Below are 15,000 nucleotides of genomic sequence, written 5' to 3'. Positions count from 1 at the left end.
TGATATTCATATATGTATGTATATGCATGCATATTTTAGGTTGGAAAGAAAGTCCTGTCTCATTTTTGACATGATTACTTTGAGGTACTTTTTCAATACTTACACTAAAATAAGCATTAATTTTTATATTCTAATGTTGTTCTTTTCCTTTCTATGCAGATTACTCTATTCCAAAGTGGTTAAATTTGTATTGATTTTTTTGTCTTACGCTTTTAAAATGGGTTTAGATCAGACCCATATCAGACACTGCATGCTGTATGAATTCAAAAGGGGCTCTTCAGCAATAGAAGTAGTAAGAAATATTTGTTCTGTGTATGGAGATGAAGCTTTAAGTCTTCAGAAATGTCAGTGATGATTTGGCTGGGTTTTTTCTGGGGAAATTTTTCTCACACAGACTCTCCTCAATCTGGATGACCAAAATCTGTCTCTGTTGAGATTCTGATAATTGTAACTGAGGAAAATCCAAAGCAAACTGCATGAGAATTGGCCAAACAGTTCAATTCAAGTCACATTTCAAAATACCTTTATGAACTAGGAAAAGTGTCTAAACTCTATGCTGTTGTTGATTAAACCAGCAGCAATGCCAAGCTCGCTTGGTAAGGAGGGTGGTGTTCATTAAACACACTGCTGGTCAAAATCATACATACATACATACATACATACATAACTAAGCCCAAAGTCAGAGGGAAGGGAAATGCTTATGACACTTTGCACAGTCTCCAAGACAGGTATACGTGAGAGAGGGAAGAAGTTACACTGAAATGTGAGGCCAGGCCACAATACTTACAAGAGAGTGTACAACAATGTTAAAGGCACTCAAGGATCAGGTGGTAGTGTTATAGTGAGCACTGGATTAGGGTTAGTGACCACCCATGTAAGATTCTAATTGAGACTGGGGCAGGCATGACTACGTGCTAAAGAAGCTTGCTTCCCAACCACAATCCTACTGTATAGCATCTTGGGAAATTTTTCTACTATGGTCCTAGGTCAAAGAAAGCCTTGTGAAAGCAAGATAATGAATCCCCATGGCCAAACATACTTATCATAGATGAGTGGAAGCAAATAACATTAGTTGCATGACAGTGATGCTCATTAACAGCCACCAAATGTTATCAATACAATAATATATATATGTATATATGTATATACATATATATATTTATATGTATATGTGTTTGTGTGTGTCTATGTATGTATTTGATGTAATGTACAATAAATCTATATTTTCCTGTGTCTATAACCTTAATCTTAGCTAGTTTTTTTTAACACACACACACAAACACATACCTATGTACAAGTTATAATAATCTTTGTTGAATGAATTAAAAGAAAGCTATTCAATAAGTACTCAATACATGTTGTAATATTAAGCTTAACTTTTTTTTATATATCTATATACTAGCTCTTTCTCTGTAACTGAATTAACTGTTTCAAGTTCCCATTAGAACTTCTGTCAAGCACAAAACACGAATATATGGCTGCTGATGAAAGTTCTAAAAGGAAGTTGAGGTTGTTGGTTCATCCATGTTGTGGGTAATCAGTTGGAAATAATATACACACATAAAGATAGATAGATAGAAAGAAAGAAAGAAAGAAAGAAAGAGAGATTGATTCATACGAACAGACACAAATAAAAGTATAGCTGTGTAGGTACAGATAAGGCCGTGTAGATGGTAAGTTCACTTCCCAACTACATGGTTTTGGGTTCTGTCCCACTGCATGGCACTTTGAGCAAGTATCTTCTACTATAGTGACAGGATGACCAAAAGCTTGTGGGTAGATTTTGAAGTTGGAAACTGAAAGAAGCCTGTTGGATATGTGTATAAACGTGTAGGTGTGTGAATTAGTGTCTCCTGACTTAACATCACATGATTGTTTTAAATGAGTGTCACCAGTATACAAGTGGTGTCTTTTTTCAAAACAACTGTGATAAAATGTCCAGCCATGAAGAAATATTAGCCAGCTTGGATTAGTGACAAGAAGGTCATCTGGATGTAGAAAATCTGCCTCAACAAATCCTGCCCAACCCCTCCCTATAAGCACAGAGAAATGGAAGTTATGATTTTGATGATAATGACGATGACAGACACCTGCAAACAGACATATACTTACATATAGTAAAACTGATAAAAAGTGAACAGTGAACTTGTCCTGGGGAGTGGAAAATTCAACGTTTTTGGACGGAGTCTTTCTGCTGTCTCTCATTAATCTCTCTTCTTTCAACATTTCCCTGAAGAAGACCTCTGTCCGAAAACTTAATTTTCCACTCCCCCCACACTAAGTTCACTCTACTCTTTCGATTGATTTTACAATATAATATAATAAGTCTTGCTGATGCAAACTAACACCAGCCTCTTCGGAGTCTGTATAACCATCCATCCATACATACATACATACATACATACACACACACATACACACACACACATATATATCCTGTCACAGTTAATACATTACAGTATTGAATAATTCTTCCCTCTACCTGTGTGTGTATATATATATATACATACACATATATATATATATATATATATATATATATATAATGATGGTTTCATGTATACAAATAATGAAGTTTAAAAATTATATCATTTTCAAAAACAAATACAATTTTCAAACGTTTTGTTCTTTTCTGTTTTTTAACTTTGCCTTTCTCTCTCTCTACACTTCAAATATTATCGATAATGCTAAATTTCTAGGCCGCAGCTAATTTGTCATTCATCTGATGATAAGTTCCAAACCTACAAATGGTACTTTTAAGAATAATTGCCTTCTGAGACTGACACAAAGATAGATAGATTGATGACTTGAATATAAATATAACAGCTGCAGATGTCAGCTTTCTAACTGTTCAATCTATGACAAGAATGAAAACAAAAGGAAACACGCACACACACACACACACACGTATTTATATAACAAATTTTTTTTTTTTAAAGTCAGAACTTTTGCAACAATAAAATACTTCTTCAAAATATCCTTTGTAGTAAGTAAATTCTATGTGTGTGTGTGGGGGGGGGGGGGGGGTTAAAAAAAAAACATTAAAAAATTTCTAACACTTGTGAAATTTGACAAACGCAGAACAAACAATTCAAATACACTCTTCAAAAAGAAGAAAAAAAAAAATCAATACATGGAAATCATTCCAAATAAAGACTGGCTACCACTAACTCTTCCATTAATATATTGAGGCATCATAAATTCACTAAAGATTTATATATACAGACTTAAGAACTTGGTAGCAAGAACACAATATTTTTTCATCTTGTTCCAGATTCTTGTGGCTAATAAAGTTTGTTATCATTCTTATCATTGTTTCACATCAATCTGTTCAATGTTGGCTGCCAAGAAGTTTGGATTTCTCTTCTGTGCTCTTAAATTTCTTATGCTTCAGAGTATTTTGTGTCTCTCTAAGGCCACCGTTTGGGCTTGCATTGGATATTGCTGCCATCTTTAGGTGGGTGCCTCCACTGAGTGTCTTAACTTATTCAATTGAATTAAGAAGGTGCATGTTTCAGTGGTTAGAGCATTTGACACATGACCCATAAGGTTGTGAATTTGATTCCTGGACCGGGCTACGTGTTGTGTCCTTGAGCAAGACACTTTATTTCACATTGCTCCAGGTCCACTCAGCCGGCAAAAGTGAGTTGGTGGGTCTGGGGCTATAGTAGAAGACACTTGTTCAAAGTACTGCAAACTGGGACTGAACTCAAAACCACATGGTTGTAAAGCAAGCTTCTTAACCACACAGCCATGCCTGTACTTATACATGAAAGTGAATCTTAACTGTTACCTAAAAAGATTGAATTTGCATAATCAATGAGATAAGAACCAGTGATTTCTATTTAATTTAAGATTTTTTATGCATTTTTTTTTTGCTAATTATTTCTTTTACTGTATTTATTTTTTCTTCCTTGTTTTTGGTTATTTTTATCTAAGTTCAAAATGTGAACTGCCATTAAAATAACAAACCCTAAATCTGCATATGCAATGATAATAGAAATCATTTCCCATAATATATATATATATATATAAAGATGAAAACAATAGTTAAATGTAAAATATAATTATAAATACAAAAGAAAAATAGACCAAAGGCAAGCACAATAAAGTGCTTAACACCAGAGAAAAAGATCTAAGAATTCAATTAAGCACTGCTAATGAATTTGTTTTACCTGTCACCATCACCTGTGTTACATGCTATATATATTGGTTAATTGCTAATAAAAGTTTAACGTATTTTTTTTTGCTTTCCTTTAATCAGTTATTTAATAAAAATGGAAAAATATAAGAGATGACAAAAAAACAATGTTTAAAATGCAAAAAGCAAAAGAAAGAAATTAATAAAAAATGTATGAAACGATAACAAGAAAAGTCAACCTTTGCTTGTTTTTTTCTGTCATCTTTGAATTTTTTTTAACTTTAAGATTTAAAAGAAAAAAAAATTAATTATTACAAGCTACTCAGGTTAATAGCTAAGCTAACTAATGCAGATATAATAACGTAGAAAGTAAATAAAAGAAATTGAAAGTATTCTTAAAAGTGTGCAAAAAAATAATGAAAGTAAACACAACAAAAATAACCTTCATCCAAATACAAAACAAATAAATGGCACCTGGGTGGAAAAGGGATGCATTTCAAAAGTAAAATATGCATTAAACATTCACACTGGTTTCATCAAAACATTCTACATTTGTTGTTATTCTAATTACTACTACTACAACAACAACAACTACTACTACTACTACTGCTGTTATTATTATTAAGCATTTTTGGAATCCAACAGCAATGCTAAGAAGATCTATGTATAAATAATTACAGAATCTCACTGTATAGTCTGTAATATAATATGATGATGATGATGATATAAACGGCATGTTGAAGTAGGAGGGGATATGTAACTATACACATGTTAAAGGCAGCAATCCTTTTAAGAACCAAACATGTAAGGTTTTTTTTTGTTTTTTTTTTTTACCTTGTACTTAAATAGACAAAGTGAAAGTTAGGAGAAAAACAGAAGCAACAAAAACTTATTCCAACAAAAACTATTTTGAAAACTAAACTAAAACAACTCACCTTTTTTTTTGTCTACTATCTTAATTGAATCATACATAGTAATTTTCTCTCTGGATAACATGGATTGTTTTACATCATCATCATCATTAACTTTTGTAGTGTGAAGATGTCTCTTTGATTTTCCCTTCAAAACACGTTATATTTCAAGTATCCGAATGAAATTTTCTTTTGAGTGCTTGTAGAAGGAACTAATTGCTTAAGGTGGAGTTGCCCACAATACCAATGACAGACATCAGGAAAAAGGTTTGTTTTTCAAACTTTTAAAATTATATTAATGCATATTACATCTTCACATCCAAAACTGGCTACCACACACAATTATGTCACATGATATAGAACCACCATGGGTAAAGAAAATACAAGAGAAAAACAATACAAAATACAAGAAAAAAATAAACAGAATTACGAATCAATAGAAGAAATGTCTCAAATACTCAAATAGGTAATATGGAAAACAGTGACAGTCATTCCACCAATAGTAGGAATTCTACCACAATTTCAGACACTATGACCTGTTCATATAGCAGTTGTGTGTAGACAATATCTAAAAAACAGTTCACTGTCACATTTTGTTGCAGTCAAACACAATTTAAGAAGTGAGTGAACAGGGTTGTGGAGTACCCAAATCAGCCGGAGAATCTTTCATGTCTTATTTTCTTTGTTGTTTTAGTTATTTGCAAGAGTCATAAATAAAGCATCCAGTACATTCTGCAAAGTGGTTAGTGTTGGAAAGGGCATCCAACCCTAAAAATCAAGCCAAAATTGAAACACTGGAGCAAGACTGTTGGGCCCTGTAAAAATACCTAAACCATGCCAGCATGGAAAGCAGACATAAAAGTAAGGATGATCTCACACACACACACACACACACACACACACCCACCCACCCACATGCACACACGCATGTACAGACTTATATAGGTACAGGTCTGTGTTAAAAAGTCCATTTCAAAGCAATGTATTTTGAGGTTTGTTCCCAATGTGAGGAACCATGGGTTGGTGTTTTATAATACAGCCTTTGGTGGATCAGTGTGTTGTGAGAAATTGGTAGACTGAAACTCAGCAGAAGCTCATTGTGCATACGTGTGTGTGTGTGTGTGTGTGTGTGTGTGTGTGTGTGTAAGTATGCATGAATGTTTATATGGGTGTCAGTATTTAAACTGTGTTTCAGTAGTTTGGCAAACAGGGATCAATAAAATATCTACAAGACTGAAATAGTTTCTAGAAACATTACAACTAACTAAAGCCTTTGAGGTGTTACTCTGCTCCAGCCTGGCCCCAGTCCAATACATAAGACCAGTGAAAGAATAAATGAATACATGTTAAACAAACCTCACTAAAAAGCAGCACTGAATATGTTATCAATGCCAACATTTGGTTATTTAATTTCTTTTTATAAGACATGACATTTCCTGGATAATCACAGCCACTTAACTCTTTCAAAAACAACAGCTGCTCACTCAGCTTGTATTAGCCACATCTTATCTCCATGTAATTTACTCTAAACGTATATTAGATTGCAAATAATTCTAACAGTAGTAAACAAGATGTGAAGTATGTGATAGGAGACTGTAGCCATGTAGTTGTTGTTATTATGAAGTAGTTTGGTTACACTGAAGAGAAATACAATGGTTTATCAATACTAGCATAATCCTTACTAGACAATTTCCTGGATAGATTTATTGATTTTTAAAAAAAAATATATCTCTTTTCTATCATGCATTTTGGGAAGAGCAGCATTGTTGTTGGCTTCCAACAGATTCCATTTACAAATTATTGTCAGGGAAGGCAAGGGAGAGAACTTTGAAATTCAAACTGAATTCTAGACATATTTTAGTCGTATCAGCCCTCCTCAGTGTACCTTCTGTGGACCGATAAATGCATGATTTTGGAAGTCATAGCTTTCTTAAAGAAAATCAGTAGAAACTATTTACTGACTGCATACAACATCAACAGGCTCAAACAAATTATGTAGTAGCCACATGAAGCAGTGTTGTAAATTAAAAACAAATTTTTATATCAGTTCAAATTGGTGGTGCTTTTTAACACCTGTTGCCTAAAGGGAGAATTTCCTTCACAGCAAACTGCAGGAAAATTACCTTTTTACAGGTCAAATACATCCCAAATATTTGAACTGAACTAAAAGTTTGCTTAATAAGTTGTAATGTTACAGCTCAGACAGTCTGTAACAGATGTCAAAGGCTATTTGCATGTAATTATGCATGCATCTACTGACAGTAGCTGTTCTATCAACCAACAAGTCTGAAGAATGTCTTGGGATGAGGATATGAAACTGTGAGCAATAGAATGGCTGAAAGCTGGAAACTATATATAATATTACACATTAATATTAGCTCCATCTAAAGTATCAATATCTCTTTTTTACTTTGTTCATGCTTTACTGTGTAAGATCACACAACATGCTACTATATACACATACATATATGTATACATACACATGCACACAAATATACATACATATGTAAGTAGGTATGCATAATGTTTTCCTTGTTGATAGGATTCAAATGAAATAGTTTTCAAACTTAGTACTCAATACATAAAATGAAAGCAGAGTTTTATATTTTCTATTCGAGAGAGGGGAAGGGAGGAGAGAGTGGAGGGAAGGAGGGCAAGAAGTGAAGAAGAGTGAGGGAGAGAAGGAGAGAGAGAGAGAGAGAGCGAGCACATTATCACTATTTTGATCATATTTGATCTTGTCAGATGAGACAAGATCAAATATAATTGAAACGGGTATAATGTGATCACTAAAATTATATACACACACACACAACTGTGTTTGTGTGTGTGTTTGTGTGTGTGTTTGTGTATGTATGTATGTATGTATGTATGTATAGTTACTTTGATTTACATCCATCTTCAATATATTAAAGTTATATAAGAAGATGACTTTCTGGGATAACCCAAAGACTTCAACGAGAGATAAATTCTCTTTTGACTACTGTCTCTGTTTTATCTTTTCTTGCACCCTCTCCTACTTCATTAGCTTTTTGTCATTGAATTTTCCTTTCAACTTGCTATTTTTATTTTTTTCCTATGTCTATACATCTTTAAATAGTTCACACATATATATATATGCACACAGACACACACATATGTGTACATATCTTGTACACAAACAAATGCAGACATGCATGTGTATATTTTTATTTTTATTTTCTGGACACTCAGATCTTCTATTTTTATAGGCATTCGTTTGTAATACATCTTACTATGTCAGACTACCTTTCAAACTTCTTTTAAAAAATCCTCCAGTGCCACAGAGACATCATTCATATATGTCTTCAGGCTACCATTGTGAAACTAAAACTCCTTGACAACATCAAGAAGAGACATGTATTCTTAACTGATGGGAAGGTAACCTGCCTGGGAAGTTGGACACTCTGAAAAAAAGATTTAAAAAGGGGGTTTGTGGAAAGGGAACTAATTATCCTAATCAGATGCAAGAAGACACAGATATTGCTATTCTATCAGATCAAACAACCCAATAGATGCTCCTTCATTGGGTCATGTGGTGTGAATGTTTGCAGGAAGTGATGGTTAGTTGATAAGTTAGAGGATAATCATGAAGGCGCACGAATTAGTGGTTAAAGCATTTGGCTTACGATTGTAAGGTCATGAGTTCAATTCCCAGCAGCACTTTATTTCACATTGCCCCAGACCATTCAGCTGGCAAAAATGCATTGTCCTGTAATTCAAAGGATCAGCCTTGTCACGTTCTGTGTGATGCTGAATTTCCCTGAAAACTGCATTAAGGGCAGGCATGTCTGTGGAGTGCTCAGCCACTTGCACATTAATTTTATGAGCAGGCTGTTCCATTGATTGGATCAACTGGAACCCTCATCTTCATAACTGAAGGAGTGCCAGTGGATAAATATGTAGAAGAAAAAGAAACTTTCCAAAGATCTTGACATAAAATTTGATAATTAATTTGAAATTATCATGAATTTGTTTCAAAAATAAAGTAACTCCATGTAAATAAATGTTATTCTACTCTCAATGGAATCTATATTTTTGAAACTGTTTGTAGACATAATTTTACTGCACAGTACCAAATAACATTTTGGTTTGGAATTGGAATTTAGCTTCAAGGGTCTCAAAAAAATAACATTTTCCCTTAATTTCAATTTTCAGAATGTGTATTAGTAAAAGAAAAAATAAAATAAGAAAAACTCATATTCTTTTTATAGCTTTTTTTTTTTACAATATACTACATACAGATAGAAATTTATATAGAAAATATTTTGAGATAAATGTGTGTATGTGTGTGTATGAAAATATATATATATATATATATATATATATATATAATGTGTTTATAGATGTATATGCTTATATATGTGTGTATATACATGTATCACTCCCCCCTCTCTCTCTCTCTCTATATATATATATATATATCATAATTATATATATATATATACATATATATATATATATAAACATATATATATATATAAACATATATATATATATAAACATATATATATATAAACATATATATATATATAAACATATATATATATATAAACATATATATATATATAAACATATATATATATATAAACATATATATATATATAAACATATATATATATATAAACATATATATATATATATATACATATATATATATATATATACATATATATATATATAAACATATATATATATATAAACATATATATATATATATACATATATATATATATATATACATATATATATATATATACATATATATATATATTATATAATTATATATATATATATATATATATATATATATATATATATGATAACAGTATAAATGTATAAACCAATGTGTGATAGTGTGATAGGAGATACGTACAAAATGGCTTTAAGGGAAGAAGCACAAGTTATTTTGGGCAAATGAATAACATTTAGATAACATAGAGAGAAGAAGAGTATACACATGCTGATGATAGTGCTTTCTTATTTGCTGTTGTTATTTTTTTCAATGGTAGAAATATTAAAAAAAAAAAAAGTGGGTTAGCATATATAAATTCAGCTCTAATTGAGCTGAGCCACACAGGAAGCAAGAAAGTCTCTCGAAAATAGAAGTGAGACAGAAAATAAATCAATTCTAAGATGAGTGATAAAATTTCAGACAACAGTTGAAAAGTGAAAGTAAAATACATGATTAAACATTTATTTATTTTTTTTACATTTAAGTCCTCACTTTGTTTCTGCTAACCCACCATTAGCCTAATGATGGTGCTTCTACATAGTTTCTACACTGCTAGAAATGGCAATCAGCCAAATTTTATATAGAAGATGTCAGTTGATTACATCGACCCCGGTGCTTAACTGGTGCTTATTCGATCAATCCTGAAAGGATGAAAGGCAAAGTCAACCTTAGCAGTATTTGAACCCAAAATGTAAAGAGCTCAAAGAAACGTAACAAAGCATCTTTTCTGGCATGGTAATGATTCTACTAGCTCACCACCGCCTTTAACCCATTAATTATATTTCTATTTCAGGCACAGGACCAGAGATTTTATAGGGGAGAAGGCGAGTCAGTTACATGGATCCTAGTCCTCAACTGGTACTTATTTTATTGACCTTGAAAGGATGAAGGAAAATTCAACCTCAGCAGAATTTGAACTCAAAACATAAAGAACCAAAAAAAGTTCTGCTAAACATCTTGTCCAACTCATAAACAATTCTGCCGCCTAACACCTTTAACCAATGAAAAATATCAGCAGACAAAATACATTATTTTCAAATATGTAAAGTGAAGTTTATTTATAACATCTTACCTTCCCAGGATCATCTTTAGACCGTGGCACTTTTAAGAAACATTTATTCAATGACAGATTATGTCTTATAGAATTCTGAAATAAAAAACAAAAAAACATTGCTTTAGATTTATTACAACTTCAAAACATAAGATACCTTTATATTTCCTAATTGCAACCTTTTTTAAACCCTTCCCCACCAATAAACATATAATAGATAAATTATATGAAATAACATGTAAAAAAGCTATATGAAGTAGCATTAAAATTTCATATAACAGTATATAATTTACAAAAGTAAATGAACAACGAATATAAAAATGAGGAAATGAAGGCTTATCTCCCCCCCCCCCATATTTCACAATGCCCTTCCTAATTCCAACCATTTTACAATGTGTATTGGGTGCTTTTTCCATAACACCAACACTTAAAAAAAGAGGAATGGAAAAACGAAAAACAAGATAGCAGGTTAAATTTGAGGGTCAACTGAGAAACTAACTGTAGTAGGTTGAGCAATAGATTGCATAGAAATTCCTGGTGTTACACAAGAAGAACAACAACAACAGGAAAATGAGATGTGCAGTGATAGGTTACTGGAACTTGAAGCAGTACTTTAGAAAGGATCAGAAACATACTGGTTTGTAGAACCTCACTAAAGAACTAAAACAAACTTTCTGTCAAATTTTGACATTTCTATCAAACATTCTTGTACAAGTGGGCTATTTAACGTGCTTTATTTATTTATTTTAGTTCAGATTGTAAACTGCAAGGAAGAGCATCCTTTGTTACAGGTTTCCAATGAGCCTATCACCGGTTCACTGCACTTCTGACAGTGAGAATGTTAAGAGAGTGTCATTGATATCAAGACAATGATTATATCCTTTACCGATGTATATATCTTGGCAACAAATGTACACATACACATGAGTATTTTACATATATATAAGTGTAGTAAATAAGTATGCATGTGTACGTATATGCATGCACATATATTTGACTATATACATACATATATACATTTGTATCCCTCTCCCTCTCTCTCTCTACATACACACATATATATGGATGTAAGTTTCTATGTGTATATATATATATATATATATATATACGTAAGTACATATATATTTGTCTATACTTTTATATATATGTATATCTATACATTTGCATGTCTTTATCTATCTATCTAATCTATATAAGTGTATGTGTATATGTATGCATGTGTGTACGTGTGTGTGTATGATAGTGCTTGCTCATGTGTGTGTGTGTGTGTGTGTGTGTGTATCATTGATTTGACATCATGTGATTCTTGTAAACAAGTGTTACCATTTCAGAAGTGGCTCTATTTGTTTGTAATCTTACATGAAGAAGTGCCTGGCCATGGGGGAAATATTACATTGCTTGGAAACAGGTGAGGGCTGATGCCAGGAAAGACATCTGACCGTAAAAAAAAAAATCTACCTCAACAAATTCCATCTGACCTGTGCAATTATGGAAAAGTGGGTATTAAACACACACACTCACATTATAACTTACTCTCTAGAAATGAAGCTCTATTGGAACATGGATAAACAGTACCACAGAATATTACCAGAAAATATACCCACTCTGGGGAAATTCAATACAAAATTCAACATATAGAATATTACACAGGCAATAAGCACACATCAAATATAATAACCCGAATATTTTGTGACATCATCAGTATTCTTTTGTTCACTTACAAAGGCAAAGATAACAGATGTGACATATAGGCTGCTAATAATTGAATTTGTATGGCACACACAAAAACTGAATATTTTGTTTTTGTATTTTGTTTGCAAAGTTCTTGATGTGAACTCATGTGTTGAAATATTTTGTTTTATCTTGGGAGGGTCATCAAACCGATAAAGCACATGCACTGGTTCTACTTCACCTTCTTTATTTGTCAACTGGTTAACCATTTTACCAGTTAATTAAATGATTGTTTGGTTAATCGTTTGTTCAATCAATCAACCAATTAGTTTGGTCAAAGTCATTTCACTGCTATCACTAGAGGGCATGTCATTGATAAGGCCACAAATGGCAATGAAAGGACTGTGACTAAGCTAACTGATTGAGTGGCTGACCAAAATGATTAACCAAATAACTGATTAGCAAATTGAGCTAAATGGTTAACCATCTGACAAATAGGAAACTGGTATAAAACCAGCGCATGTGTTTATTCTTAGCATAATGACCCTCCCAAGACGTATCACAAAAATACTTCCAGAAGTAGCAGTACCCAGGTTTGTTTGCAAGCGAGGATTTTTATCAAAAGTTTCTTCATTACAGAAGTTAAGGGGACACCAGTATCATAGATTCAATTTATTAAGTGGTAAGGAGACAACCTGGTAAAACAATTAGCATATTGGTCAAAATGCTTAGTAGTATTTCTTCCAGTTCCTTACATTTCAAGTTCAAATCCTTCTGGGGTCAACTTTGCTTTTCTTCCCTTGTGAAGGACTGGGGTTGATGTAATCAACTTGTCCCATCCCAGTAAAATTGTTAGCCTTCAACCCTGCAATGGACTGTTGTCCTGTTCAGGGGAATGTCATGATCTTTGTCATGTACATGCCAGGCAAATTGAGTAACCAGCTTTATGAGTACTAAGGCTCAAAAAAAAAAAAAAAAGCTTGAGCAGTACATAATTTTATCAACTCCAAAAGGATGAAAATCAAAGTAAATAAACAGAGCAAAATAGTCTTTCTGACAATTTAATAATTGTGCCATCTTAACAGTTAAAACATTTAAAACCTGGTAATAATGAATGGTACATACACACAAAATTTCTCCAGTGATTTCATTGCATAATCAAACAACAAAATAACTGCCACTAAATATCATTTTATCAGACAATAAACATGTTTTGAAATGATGAAAAGGGTTACAAATTTAATGCTTCCAAACCAAATATGAAAGAATAGTGAGAAAAACAGAAAAATCCTGAAGAGAGAAAAACAAAAAAATTAAAATAGAGCCTACTCATAGTTTTGAAAATATATATTTTGAAAAAAAAACTGTTTTCATGTTCGCAAATAGATTTGTATGAGTGGAGAACATATCCATATGCATTGGTATTTGTATGTTCATGTATACATAAAAATGCTATTTATTGTTATACACATATATACATGCTTTTATATATCTATTTATTTAACCATGTAACTTCTATAGGATTATGACTGTTTTGCAACCTTCTTTATGTAGTATGGATTTCAGTAAGCAAGAAATTATGTGTACAGGTTTGCATAAATATGTATGCTCTGCATTATATAATACAAGTGAATATACTCAAATTAAGGCAAGAAGAGAAGGCTAGCTCATTACATCACCAGAAAATCATGGTTACAGAGTTGAACTGTTGATATAATCAAGATATTCCGATGATCTGATGAGCTAGTCTTCTCAATTTGCATTAATTTGTGTATATACAATTGTATTGTACAATACAGAGCATACATACTAATGCAAACATGTATGCATGATTTCTTCCAAACTGAAATTAATACAACATGAAGAAGGTTGTGAAACAACTGTAACCCTATGGAACTCACATGATTCAATAAACATATATTCTTCTCTCAAATTCCTGATCTTATATTTTATATACCCCTCGCTGAATAACTTTATCACTTGGATTTTTAGTCACATGGATACTTGATATTGTAACTGCTTTGTAATTGATTACCATGTAAAAAACACTCACTCTACTCAGCAGGTTGATTGGTGTTAAGAAGGGTATCTAGCTGTAAAAATCATGCCAAAACAGACACAGAAGTGTGGTGCAGTCTTCTGTCTGGCCAGTTCCTGTCAAATCATCTAAGTCATGCCAGCATGGAAGGCAGATGATGATGATGATGATGATGATGATATATATATATATATATATATATATATATATATATATATAGCAAATTAAAACTATTATTATTATTATCTTCTTTACTGGAATGATTTTCAAACTGGATGAATGAAATAATGATTTTTTTTTCTATTCTGTATTATTTGTGACAGCAGCTTCTTGAAATTAGAACAGTCCAACCATTAACACCATTTCTGGAACTGTATATGTGTGTGTGTGTGTATATGTATATATATATATACACACACACACCAATATGTACAT

The 15,000-nt window shown here is 32.2% G+C and overlaps 1 protein-coding gene across 10 annotated transcripts in view; it reads right to left on the bottom strand.

Moving 5' to 3' along the window:
• Positions 1-15,000, bottom strand: part of LOC106874983 (forkhead box protein J2) — a 446,415-nt gene that overhangs the window by 218,669 nt on the left and 212,746 nt on the right. For all 10 annotated transcript variants that reach the window (XM_089342755.1, XM_089342756.1, XM_089342759.1 and 7 more), the window contains exon 3: positions 10,878-10,952. In XM_089342755.1, the coding sequence (XP_089198881.1) occupies positions 10,878-10,952 (75 nt within the window). The remainder of the gene's footprint in view (positions 1-10,877; positions 10,953-15,000) is intronic.

Source organism: Octopus bimaculoides, chromosome 26 (genome assembly GCF_046866305.1).
Source record: "Octopus bimaculoides isolate indiv1 chromosome 26, ASM4686630v1, whole genome shotgun sequence".
Taxonomy (NCBI): Eukaryota; Metazoa; Mollusca; class Cephalopoda; order Octopoda; family Octopodidae; genus Octopus; species Octopus bimaculoides.
Note: the sequence above shows the minus strand (reverse complement) of the source record. Positions and strands in the feature narration are given on the sequence as shown.